The following is a 12,642-nucleotide window of genomic DNA, read 5'->3' as shown; positions in this document are numbered from 1 at the left end:
GAAAAGATTTTTGGCTGCATTAGAAGGGAATAGAGAACGATATGGAAAAACTCTGAGGGCATTCTATAAATCAATGGTACATCTGCACTAATTACAGCTTGCAATTTTGGTCTCATCTCAGAAAAAGACACAGGAAAGGTGCAGAGAATGGTACTGAAAGAAATGTGGGGTTGTATATGTTCTTTACCCCGGAGAGGAGATGGTTCGAGAAGATACAGAGCACTGTAAAGTAGTGGATGGTCTGGAGAAGGCCACCAGGATGCTCTTATTTGTCCTATTTATAAATTAGAGATTAAAGGGAAGGCTTTGTTAGACAGTGTTTAATTAACCTGGGGATGTTGTTACTGAGCCATACGGGGTTTAGTGAGAATCACCAAAGGTCAGTCACTTGGCACTTTTGAAATCCCCCTATAGACTGGCACAATTGGCCACCCTGGTTACATGCCCCTGCAGTACTGGATATAATGTCTTGCAAATGCCATAGCATTTCCTGGGAACTTCCAAGCCCTAAACTGATGCCCAACTGACAGTAACTATCCAACATAGCCAGTTTCCACAGGTCAGTTGCTGGATGGAAGATCCAGCTGGAAAAAACAAATGTTTTGTTTCTGGTCAGATTTCTCTGAATCTAAACATTTTCACTGGGGTCATTTTTACGTTGTGCCTGCCTGAGCTTTCATGGTGTCTCACTGGAGTTGAGTCTGGGTGCTCACACATCCCAGATACATCATGGTGGCTCAGCCAGAGAGGAAATTGTGGTGCATTGTGGGAGATGTAGTGCAGTCGGGGAGCCCAGCCCATAGGGAAGAATGGGGCATCCAAACTACAACTCCCATGAGGCACTGTAGTGGCTCAAGTAGACACAGTTCAATATCTAAATAACCCAAAATGAAACATTCTGATTGAGGAATGTCAACATTTTTTGTTTTGACATTTCTGAATCAGTTTTTTTTTGTACTTTTCTTTATGTGATAAGTTTCAGTGGCCTGATTCAGGGTGAGAACAAATGTAAAATAATCAAAATGTTCTGTGAGATGGAAGTTCTGTTCTTCTGTCAGCTCTAGCAAACACTAGTCTGGTCTGCATGGGGATAGGAGCTCCCATTTTTGTGATCCAGAGTTGCAAGATTGGGGGCAGCTCCCCACAGAGAGGGAAGAAAAGTCTTTGTCCTCATTCTGAAGTTTTGTAGTCATGGCTGCCTGGCCCAGGCCTCAAGGAAAACTTGTCCCCCTCAGTCTGTGGAAAACTGTGGTCATTGTCTAGACACACAAGTGGAGTGTTGCCAAGTGGATATCACCCTGAACTACTTGGACAGAGATGGTTATTGTGGGATTGGGGAGTGACCTTTGCCACAAGGAGTCTGTTAGTGCTGGTCTTGTGCACTACAGGTCCTGCCCAAACAACCTACACTGTCTCTCTAGTCATCTCAGAGATCTTGTACCTACTTTTGAAAAGCTCCAGCACAAACCTTCCTTGCTGAGCAAGGAATAAGAACTCAACTTTTACGCTGGCTTCTCCATCTTGACAAAAGGTCTGGGAAATCTCACCAGTTCCCTCGGACTTATGGGAACTTCCCCTCTCCTCCTTTAAGGCCTTTTGCATTTCCCACATGCCACTAGTTCAGGGAACTGTGGGATAGGTACCCAGAAGGCAATGCAGTTATAATGCTGCAGTACAGTGCTAGGATTGGTACAGATCAAAACTGCATTTAAAACAATACAGCTAGTGTAGAGATTGTGCATCATTGGTACTTGAAGTCCCATTGGTTCAGTCACTGATGATAGAGATCGTTAGTGCAGACTGTGCAAGAGCTGGTGGGAAATAATCTCGCACCCCAGAAGCCTGCCCTTCATAGTTTGCCAGAGGAGGAAGTATTTACCTCTGGAAAAGTAGAGCTTCCAAGCAGTGGGCAGGACAGGAGAAGGGAGACCATGTTCTCCAAACCAGACTCTGCTTTCAAGCACATTCTCCAGTCAGGGAGTTACATGTCTAATCACCACATTCACACATGCAGACCAATTGCACACAAAAATCACAGTTGTAAATTTAGATGCTGGGTGAAGGTTCCTTTGAAAGTATGGGCCGACAGTTCAGGGTAAAGACTGTGACAAACCTCCAGGAAAGATTAAGTGATGAGGAAGAGCCAAAGTAGTGGCTAGGTATGTGCTACAGCCCTAGCTGAGCTCCCCTTTGTGGTTAGACACTCAGTTGCTATATTGGACCAAATCTCTGGATCCCATTGCTTTTAAGCCTGCTGGATCTGAGCAGCATCCAGATACTCTCTCTTAATCTGGCCTCTCCTGTCTAGAATCCTCCTTGGGATATGGGGCCCTGCGGCCCAACTGCCCTTGACCAGTGCTGACCCCCCATGTCTCCCCAAGAGCATAAGAATGCTCTCCTCAGAGCTCCACCCTCCTGGGTACCTGAGTTAACAGTTTAATTCTTTGGGGACTATGTGACAGCTAAAGCATAGAATGCACAGACTTTGCAAAAGAACTTCTAAACCATAGCCCCTTTTCTCATAGAGGTACACCTCTACCCCGATATAACGCTGTCCTCGGGAGCCAAAAAATCGTACCGTGTTATATCGAACAGCATACTCTCTTTGTGCCGCAGTTCCTCATCTGTAAAATGGGGCTAAGAATACTTCCTTTCTCTCCCCTTTTGTCTGCCTTATCTATTTTGATTGTAGGGACTGTCTCTTAACATTCATGCATCCAGCATCCAGCACATTGTAGCTCTAATCTCAACTGAGGCCTTTAGATGGTACTGTAATATAAATAATACATATTAATAATCATTAGACCAGAGACTTTTTCCCATGAGGTCCCCTTGGGAATGTTTTCCAAAGAGCACTCTGGGAATGAGGCCATCGCTGCCATGCTGATTCCCACTCACTCTTTCCCTCTTGCTCCTTCCCCCAAACTCCTCTTCCATAACCCTCCCCTCTTTCTGGATTCCACAGGATGCATACTCTGAAATTGCCTACCTTTTTGCTGAGTTTTTCCGAGACCTTGACATAGTCCCGTCTGACATCATCGCAGGCCTGGTCCTCCTGCGTCAGCGGCAGAGGGCAAAGCGCAATGCAGTGCTGGATGAGGTGAGTGCATGGAGTGCGTTCGGATTGCACTGTCCCAATGGGGGTTCTGAGACTGCGTGTATCTCACTCATTTCCACCTGGCCCCTGTTTTACCTGCCTCAGTGTGTGAGAACCCCATGGCTCTGCCCACTTTGTTTCGGTTGTATGATGGGCTGTTACCAGTCACTGGGTTGTGAATTAAATATAAAATACTTAGTTCTTCTGTAACACCTTGATCTGAGACTCCCAAAGTGCTTTGCATACAGGGATCTATCCTGGTTCTGGTTCTATTAAATATCTTCAGAAATGATTTGGACAATTGCATAGCGAGTACACCTAGGGCAAATCTACACTACAGCACTACATCGGTGCAGCTGCACCACTGTAGCGCATCTGGTGAAAATGCACTATGCTGATAAGAGAATTCGGTGAGAAGTGGAAGCTATGTCGCGGGAAACTTGCGTCACTTGTAGGGGAATTTTTCACACCCCTGAGTGATGTAAGTTATATTGATTTAGGCTGTAATGTAGACCTGCCCTATGAAAATTTGTGGACAATACCAAGCTGGGAGGGATTGCAAGCGCTTTGGAGGATAGGATTAGAATTCAAAATGATCTTGACAAACTGGAGAAGTGATCTGAAATAAATAGGATGAAATTCAGTAAGGACAAATGCAAAGAAGGAATAATCAATTGCACAAATACAAAATGGAAAATGTCTGCCTAAGAAGGAGTACTGCAGAAAAGAATCTGGGGTTTATAGTGGATTACAAATTAAATGTGAGCCAATAATGTTGCAAAAAAAGTGAATATTGTTCTGGGACGTATTAGCAGGAGTGTTGTAAGCAAGACATAAGAAGTAATTTTTCCACTCTACTCAGCACTGATAAGGCCTCGACTGGAGTACTGGGCCCAGTTCTGGGCTACACACTTTGGGAAAGATGTGGCCAAATTGAAGAAAGTCCAGAGGAGAGCAACAAAAATGATTTAAGGTCTAGAAAACATGGCCTACAAGGAAAGATTGAAAAAATTGGATTTGTTTCATCTGGAAAGGAGAAGACTGAGGGGGAGATAATAACAGTCTTCAAGTATGTAAATGGTTGTTATAAAAAGGAGGGTGATAAAATTGTTCTCCTTAACCACTGAGGATAGGACAAGAAGTAATGGGTGATCTTAAATTGCATCAAGGAAGATTTAGGTTAGACATTAGGTTAGACTTCCTAACTGTCAGGATAGTTAAGTCCTGGAACTAATTACCTAGGGACCCTGTGGAATCTCCATCATTTTCAAGAACAGGTTAGACAAACACCTGTTGGGGATGGCCTACTCTAGATAATACTTAGTCCTGCCTCAGTGCAAGGGGCTGGACAAGATGACCTATTGAGGTCTCTTCCAATCCTACATTTCTATGATTCCATTAAGGAATTAAACCTCATAACCCCTTTCTTTTTGTAGGCGGGTGATATATGCAGATTTAGTGCATTATAATTATTTAACTATGTACATCAAGATTAGACCCCCTTCTATACTTTTGTGTAAAGAAGACTCCTGTATCCAGCCAAAATGACAGGGGGAATATTAGGGATAGTTACTGTACCCAGGGAGTTACTGAAATTGAACTTGGCTGATTGATACCCCTGCAGAAAAGTGCCATGGGAGCAAAGTGGTCCAGGACCCCAGTTTTCAAGGCTGACGTGCTAGTGATGAGAGATTCAAAATCAGGGGACTAGAGATCAGACTGGGTGGGAATTGGAACAAAAATAAGCTCAGAAAGCTGACCAGATGGTAGGGAAAAAAATCTCATAGTCTGCGAGTTGTGTTGGCACAGAACAATGGGAACTTGCCTTCCCTTGTGCACAGCCATTGTGTCTTTGTGGATGGAGGGAACTCACCCATATGTGTGTGTGATTTACAGGCAAACAATGACATCTTGGCCTTTCTGTCTGGGATGCCAGTGACCAGGAACACCAAGTACCTGGATCTGAAAAACTCGGTAAGTCACTAGCCCATGAACTCACCTGCTCTGTGCCGATCCATAAAACAAACAGCAAACTGACTGTCTTCTCATAGCTCATTTCCCTTTGTCTCTTAGCTGGTGTTTGCTCTTTCATTTATTTCTTTGTCTGTCTCACATAATCAAGGAAATTAAAGATGAAAAAGACCTATTAGATGATGATAACAATAAAGCTTAGCTCTTGCCTCGGTCTTTCAAAGCTTTCTAAAGCATTATCCTCACCATGTCCCTATGAAGTAGGTAGTATTATCCCACATGGAGGAGAAAGAGCAATTAATTGACTTTTCCAAGGCAACAAACGAGGAGTCAGTGCCACAGGCAGGGTGTTAATACAGGACTTTCATATGGAAGTGCTGCCAGTGTAGAACAGGGTTCTATCTCGATCAGAGCAGAAGGCCACTTACATCAAGATGGAACATTGTGTGCTGGAACCAGTAGTGTCTGCAGGTTGCAGTTCTTTAATGAAGGTGAAGACAGCTGAAATCTGTCCTATTTTGTGCAAATTCTGTTTGGCTTTTGGTCTCCCGGCATGTTGCCATTGCAGCCCCTAACAGGGCACACATTGGCCATCTTCCTGGATTGTTGCAAAATTGCTGAGGTAGATGACCCAATCCACGTCTTTTCTGAGCAAGTGATTCTGTGATTAATCTACCTGTGGTTCCATTCTGCTCCACTGGGTTCCACTTTGTCTTCAGACTGCCTCTCATTCTAGACAGTTGGAGAATTGCCTATGTGTCTCCTTTCATAGACAAGGTCAGCACTGATCCACATGTGCATTGAGGCACATGGCCCTAGACTAGAAGAATGGCTTTACAATTCCATCTCTGTGCATCTCCATGACCATCTGTGGCTATATATGGGAACAATATGTTAGAGCAGTGGATCTCAAACTGTGGGTCGGGACCTCAAAGTGGGTTGTGACCCTGTTTTAATGGGGTCACCAGGGCTGGTTTAGACTTGCTGGGGCCTGGTGCTGAAGTCGAAGCCGGAGCCCTACTGCCCATGGCTGAAGCCAAAACCTGAGGGCTTCGGCTTCGGCCATGGATAGTGCAGCTCAGGTTACAGGCCCCTCCACCCAGGGCGGCGAGGCTAGGGTTTTGGCCCCCCACCTGGGCAGCGGGGCTCGGGCAGGCTCAGGCTTCGCTCCCCCTCCTGGGGTTGTGTAGTAATTTTTGTTGTCAGAAGGGGGTTGCAGTGCAATGAAGTTTGAGAACCCCTGTGCTAGAGAGATCCTGTTACTGACAAGTAGTAATCTAGTGTCTCCTCTCCTCAAATAGGGCAGTACAGGGCACTGGGTTTTGTGTGGACTGGGATCTCCTCAGTGTAATAGAGCTAAGACCACTGTGGAATGGCTTCCCTTGCAAATGTTTGATAGTTTGCTGATGTGCTGCAGGAAGATCTTTAGATCTAATTCTAAACGTTATTAAACATTTATGGGTGAGAGCCTCAGCTGGTGTTAATTGCCGTAGCTTTGTTGATTTACTCCAGTGGAGGATCTGGCCCAGGATAACCAATGTGCCCTCCACAAGGCAACTGGTGATATACTCCGAGGTTTGTAGCTGCTCTGGTGGTGGGGATAGGGAGGGCATGAAGTAATATGCAGACACCAATAGGAAACAAGGATGCACGTCTCTAACACATATTAGGGAGTTCTTGGTGGGGAGAGCGCTGGATAAGGGATGCAAGGTGAGGCAAGCGCCACCAAAGAGAATATGAAGGGCACTTAATCTCTCTTGTCTCTTTCAGCAAGAGATGCTGCGGTACAAAGAGGTCTGTTATTATATGCTGTTTGCCCTGGCTGCCTATGGCTGGCCCATGTACCTGATGAGGAAGCCCACCTGTGGACTCTGTCGCCTGGCCAGATCCTGCTCGTGAGTGGCCTGCCTTCACTTTCATTTTCTCTCCCCATTTTGCTCCTCTCTCCCCTTTTTCATTTTTCCCTTCTTTTTCCTTTTCTTTATCCATCTCCCCTTTCTTTCCATTTCTCTTCTCCTCACCTTTCTTTCTTTCTTTCTTTCTTTCTTTCTTTCTCCTCTCAGTCTCCATTCCCTCTCTTCTTCTCAATTACTTTCCCCATCCCTTCCTGCTCTTTCTTTTCAGACCCTTATTCCCCACTGCTCATCTGTCCTCCCTATTAAATAATCCAGACTGTGTCTCAGTATGCCCTCTCTAACATGCTAAAGACCTTGCCAGACCTGTGTGCTTCAAACAACCAGCATGGGGAATTGATTAAGACAATATTCACTGAGTCAGAATTGCCATCTCATAGCTCTGGGAAGCACAGAAATGCAAGGAGCTGACATTTGGTGTCAATGAGATTTGGCCAGGATCTGTGCTCCTTGGTGTCTGGGATTTATTTCTGACGCCAGGAGTAGCATGATCACCTCCAGGTAGCAGCACTTCACTTAAAGTGAGGTAGCACTTTCATTTTAAACATTTTATATTTTCAGTTGCTTGGAACTTTCTCATTACTTTCTTTGGTGGGGGGGAGCGCGGGGGGCGGGGGAAGAGCTACGCTTCTCAGGCACAGTCTCAGTCCAGAAGCTGTTTTGATTTTTAGGAACATTTGTAATAAGAGTCTGTCCACTTTTCAATCATCTGTGCATGAGGTGTAGGGAAAGACATTTTTCAAGTCCTTTTGGTGGTTAGGTTTGGTGGTTAGCCTCCAGAACTGCTTTGTTTTTTACGGACATAGACCTGACTGAGGGATGGCCTCTTTGTCTGTTACAAGACATCTGGGACTGCAGTAACAAAGGTATAGCATCCCTCCAGGCGTTCAAAGCTGTGGAGCTTTCAAAGATCCCACAGTCACATTGATTCTTCCGACATTAGTTGCACTGTTGCTCCTCCTGGTGTCCGCAAGCAACATTGCACCCCCTCATGATTTTACATGGTGACACTGAAAAAGAGGGTGTGTCTACTCTGGGAAAAACTAAGCATTTTTTGGCATGGGTGCAGCTCCACCTATAGCATAGGCGGGCACAGGCATTTTTACTGCCATGGCATCTAAACTTACTCAGGTCACAGTTAGGTGGTAAAAATGCCTGTGCCTTCTTGTCTATGCTCCAGCTTCATGGCACCAGTGCATAAAAAACAATGGCCAGAGACTCGCATGCAGAGTCTCTCAAACCCACATAGTATCTCCCTGTTTCCCTTTCTTGACTCAGTGCCTCTCCTGCTTGGCCTCCCCTCTTCCCAAAGCCCCACTTCTCCCCACCTTTCCTTTTTCCTCAGAGTAGTTCTTTTTCTCTGCAGATGTTGCTGTCTCTGCCCCTCACGGCCTCGCTATGCCCCTAGTATCACCATTGAGGAGGATAACTGCTGCGGTTGCAACGCCATTGCTATCCGTCGCCACTTCCTAGATGAGAATATGACTTCAGTGGACATTGTCTACACCTCCTGTCATGATGCGGTAAGGAGACTCTATGGCAACTGCTGTACTCTGGACATGTTCCCCAGCCACTTCCCCATGAGAGCTATGTGCTCTCTAGCATGGCTGGAAGGTCCCTAAGCCATTCCCCCAGCACTGGAGATCCCCCTCTGGACTGACTGCACCACGTGTATACAAGTCTTTATGTTACTGCTGACCTTGAACAGTCCAGAGGGGAGATCTGTCATGCAGGTGGTCTGCTTCCCTCTAGCTGGGAGGGAAAAGGTGTGTGGGGGGGGGGGGGGGGGGGGGGGAAATCACAGCTAGGTGGGGCTGAAGGTTTTAACAGAGTAATGCATTTTCCCCAGGTCTATGAAACTCCTTTCTATGTGGCTGTGGACCATGAGAAGAAGAAGGTGGTCATTAGCATCCGAGGAACCCTGTCTCCAAAGGTATGTATGCTCTGTGATGGGAGTCCCCTGGCGCTCACCCTCACCAGCGTGCACCAGCTTATGCTTCGTCCTTGGGAATCTCCTTCGGTACAAGCAGAGAGCTCATTTCACACTCTTGCTGTCTCTCTTTTCTCTCACTCTCTGAACTGTGTTGGATTCTCTCCCTCCAGGATGCCCTGACTGACCTGACGGGGGATGCAGAGCGCCTCCCAGTTGAAGGTCACCATGGAACCTGGCTGGGACACAAGGTACTCAGAAAATGCTGCTTATTTTGGCCTTCTAAGTTTACAATGTAATCCCAACCCCTCTCCCCCAAAATATTGTAAGATTCATTAATTATTTGAGAGCCTTGAATTAAAAAGGGGGCTATATCATGGCCAAGTGGCATTATTAAAACCCCCAAAACCTTCTAAAGTCACTGTGCCATTAATCAAAGAAAAGAAAGATACACAATTAATAAAAATACCACTTTAATAAAAGGAATCTGTTAAGGTGGAAAACAGCTCACTGACAGCAAATTCTGAAAAGCTCAGTTGAAAGAAATATAAATTTAGCCCTGACAGAGTGTAACAGTCTCAGTGTTGCAAGGCAGATGGTCACTGACCCACACCAGAGCCTCGTCTCTATTGAGAAAACTTACATTGATGTAACAAAATTGATGCAGCATGTCTATTTTAGAGATCTGGCCTGGTGTAATTAAATTGATTTAGTTAGTACAGAGAACACCTTCGACCCCAATACAGCAAAGTGCTAAATTTAAAGCATGTGCTTAATTTTAAGTACATGAGTATCTTAGTCAAAGGGACTAATCCCATGCTTAACGCTAAGCACATGCTTAAGTCCTTGGCTGGATAGAGGTCTAAGATCCTGATCCTGGAAGCCTTGCTCATGCAGGTAGTTCTTATTCACATGCATACTGTAGCTGGTGTCACTGGGACTCTGTGTTTGGTTAAGGATTATATCTATGGATAGGCTTGCAGAATGGGGTCATATTGTTGAAACCAAGCTTGCATTCTTGCTCTTGTAAATGTGAATGCTGTGTTTTAAGCTTCTGAAGTAACAAAAATTAATCAGCATAACAAACTATTATTCAGAAATAAATGAGGTAATGTTTTTGTCATATAATTGGCATTCGGAAATTTAAAATCTATGCTGCTTGTTCCATTTACAAAATATTATGCTTATCAAAAGGAGTTAGCACTAACATCTCATGCTGTTGAACTAATGCATTTTGTTCAAAATTATGTAGTATAATAATAATTGTAAATAATTTTTATGAAATAAAAAAGATAAAATTTAAATCCAAATGAAAATGACATTAATAAACTGAAAATCTAAGTTACAAGTATCTTATTATCTATTGTGCAAATCTAAAATCCATGTTAGAGGTAAACATTTTCTCTTGACTGATCTTTTTAGAATATTTGCATAAATATGTCTGATTTTATTTCATATTTTATCAGAGCATTTGCTGTTTTCTTTTTGTATTTGTTTGGCCTTTTAATTAAAAATTTCTTTGCTGTTCTTTGATTAATGGCTTCACAACTTCAAATACAAGTAAAAGAAGTTTAGTTTGTTTTTTTATTTTATAAAATCAAATTATAATTATAAAATAGTTTTGACTATATTTTCATATCTTAGATATCACCTATTAATAAATAGCAAAGACAAATACAACTATATTTTAAAATACTGTTATCAGGCCTGCTGAGGGAGGGGGCGGGGGAGCGGAAAGGCAGCAATTGCCCAGGGACCCCCAGCTGCTGCCACAGTTGCAGTGGTGGCGTCCGGGAGCCTCAGGCCCTTTTAAATCACCCAGGTGGGCCGCAGGGCTCCTAAACATGCGAGACCGCTCCGGGCCCCGCAAGCCAATGTGATTGGCCAGCACTGGCAGTCCTGGAAGTGACGGATTTGTCACTTTCGCCCCAGGCCCCGCCCCCTCAGGGAAGGCCCTGTCCCTGGGCTCAGAATTTCTGTTGGCGGTCCTGACTGTTATTAATATGAATTACTAGATAATTAAATGCTATTGGCTCCCAAGAAAGACTAAAAAGGATAATATTTTGTATGTCTCTTGATACATTTTTAATATATTGTATAAAAATCAAAAGTTAAAGTGAAAATAAATGAAGTGCTTCACTCATACTCACATGTATTTTGGACAAAAATATATGGCAGTGTTGGGACTTACCATAAGTTGTTTTGTTTTCTTGGGTTGATTACTTTTTCACACATACACAAGTAACAGGAATAACCCACCTCCATTTGCTGAGCCAGTTTACTGTTCTGTTTCATGTACAGTTTATCATGTGATCTACAATTGGAAACTCTTGACAGGTTTGTGCTGACCTTACCACCGATTCATTACAACTACAATAGGAAGGGAGTGGTTGAGTCACATCTGTTGTCATAGTTACATTAGTTAAGAATGACCTGAGCTATTGCTGGGGCCTTGACTATATCTATATTCAAGGTTGGCTGGTTATCATTGAAAAAGTAGGGTAAAATCACAAGTATATGGGAAAAGTAATTTAAAAAAAGTCATAGGGTTACATTATATTGAGCAAAATGCCCTTAAAAGTCAATCTAGTTGTAGATTGACATATTGGTCCCAGGATATTAGAAAGACAAGATGGTGAGGTAATATCTTTTATTGGACCAGCTTCTGTTGGTGATAGAGACAAGCTTTCGAACCATAAAAGAGCTCCTTGTCTCTCTCACCAACAGAAGTTGGTCCAATAAAAGATATTACATCACCCATCTTGTCTTCTTAAAACTCAGGTTATTCTTTCATGGTCCAGTGCAATGAACATATCTCGAGCCAAATTGCTAAAGAAGAAATAAAATAATAAGGTAACGGAGGAATCTTCCCTGGTAGCAAGCTAGCCTAGGTGACAGGGACCATGACTTGTAACAAAAAGCCTTAAAAGTTATGGCCATGACAAATATCATGCTCGTTTAACTATATCAGCTAGATACAACAGTTCCTAATAACAATTAATTACAACCTGCCTTCTTCCAGTAGAGCCTATGAATAGATTTTCAGAGATATTTACCGATGTGGAAAATGTGAAGGGGTTTTGAGCTAGAGCAGGGGCGGGCAAACTTTTTGGCCTGACGGCCGCATCGGGTTTCATAAATCGTATGGAGGGCCAGTTACGGGTGGCCCGGCCCCCACCTCCTATCTGTCCCCCGACTGCCCCCGGACCCACTCCATCCAATCCCTCCTCCTATCTGCCCCCCCCCAGATTCCTGCCCCATCCAACCACCCCTTCTCCCTGTCCCCTGACTGCCCACAGAACCCCTGCCCCTGACTGCCCCCTGCCGACCCCCTCCTTCCTGACTGTCCCCTGCCCCCATTCAACCCCCTGTTCCCCCCCTGCCCCCACCCACTACCCCAAACTCCCCTGCCCTCTATCCAATCCCCCCTGCTTCCTGCCCCCTTACCGCGCTGCCTGGAGCACCGGTGGCTGGAGCTGGGCCATGCTGCTGCCACCGCCACCACGCAGCACAGAGCACCGGATCAGGCCGGGCTCTGCAGCTGCGCTGCCCCAGGAGCTCACAGCCCCACCGCCCAGAGCGCTGTGCCGGCAGCGGAGCGAGCTGAGGCTGCGGGGGGAGGGTGGACAGCAGGGGAGGGGCCGGGGGCTACCTCCTGGGCCAGGAGCTCGGGGGCCGGGCAGGATGGTCCCGTGGGCCGGATGTGGCCTGTGGGCTGTAGTTTGCCCACC

General features: G+C 45.0%; 1 protein-coding gene across 4 annotated transcripts in view; it reads left to right on the top strand.

Annotated features, from left to right (window-relative positions):
• DAGLA (diacylglycerol lipase alpha) overlaps positions 1 to 12,642 on the top strand; it is a 72,036-nt gene that overhangs the window by 39,737 nt on the left and 19,657 nt on the right. For all 4 annotated transcript variants that reach the window (XR_004645406.1, XM_034767620.1, XM_034767621.1 and 1 more), the window contains exons 7-12: positions 2,966 to 3,100; positions 4,994 to 5,071; positions 6,839 to 6,963; positions 8,348 to 8,504; positions 8,831 to 8,914; positions 9,085 to 9,162. Coding sequence is in view for 3 of the 4 variants with exons in the window: in XM_034767620.1 (XP_034623511.1) it covers positions 2,966 to 3,100; positions 4,994 to 5,071; positions 6,839 to 6,963; positions 8,348 to 8,504; positions 8,831 to 8,914; positions 9,085 to 9,162 (657 nt within the window). In the remaining variant the exon portion in view is untranslated. The remainder of the gene's footprint in view (positions 1 to 2,965; positions 3,101 to 4,993; positions 5,072 to 6,838; positions 6,964 to 8,347; positions 8,505 to 8,830; positions 8,915 to 9,084; positions 9,163 to 12,642) is intronic.

The sequence above is a fragment of the Trachemys scripta genome, chromosome 4, assembly GCF_013100865.1.
Source record: "Trachemys scripta elegans isolate TJP31775 chromosome 4, CAS_Tse_1.0, whole genome shotgun sequence".
Classification (NCBI taxonomy): domain Eukaryota; kingdom Metazoa; phylum Chordata; order Testudines; family Emydidae; genus Trachemys; species Trachemys scripta.
Note: the sequence above shows the minus strand (reverse complement) of the source record. Positions and strands in the feature narration are given on the sequence as shown.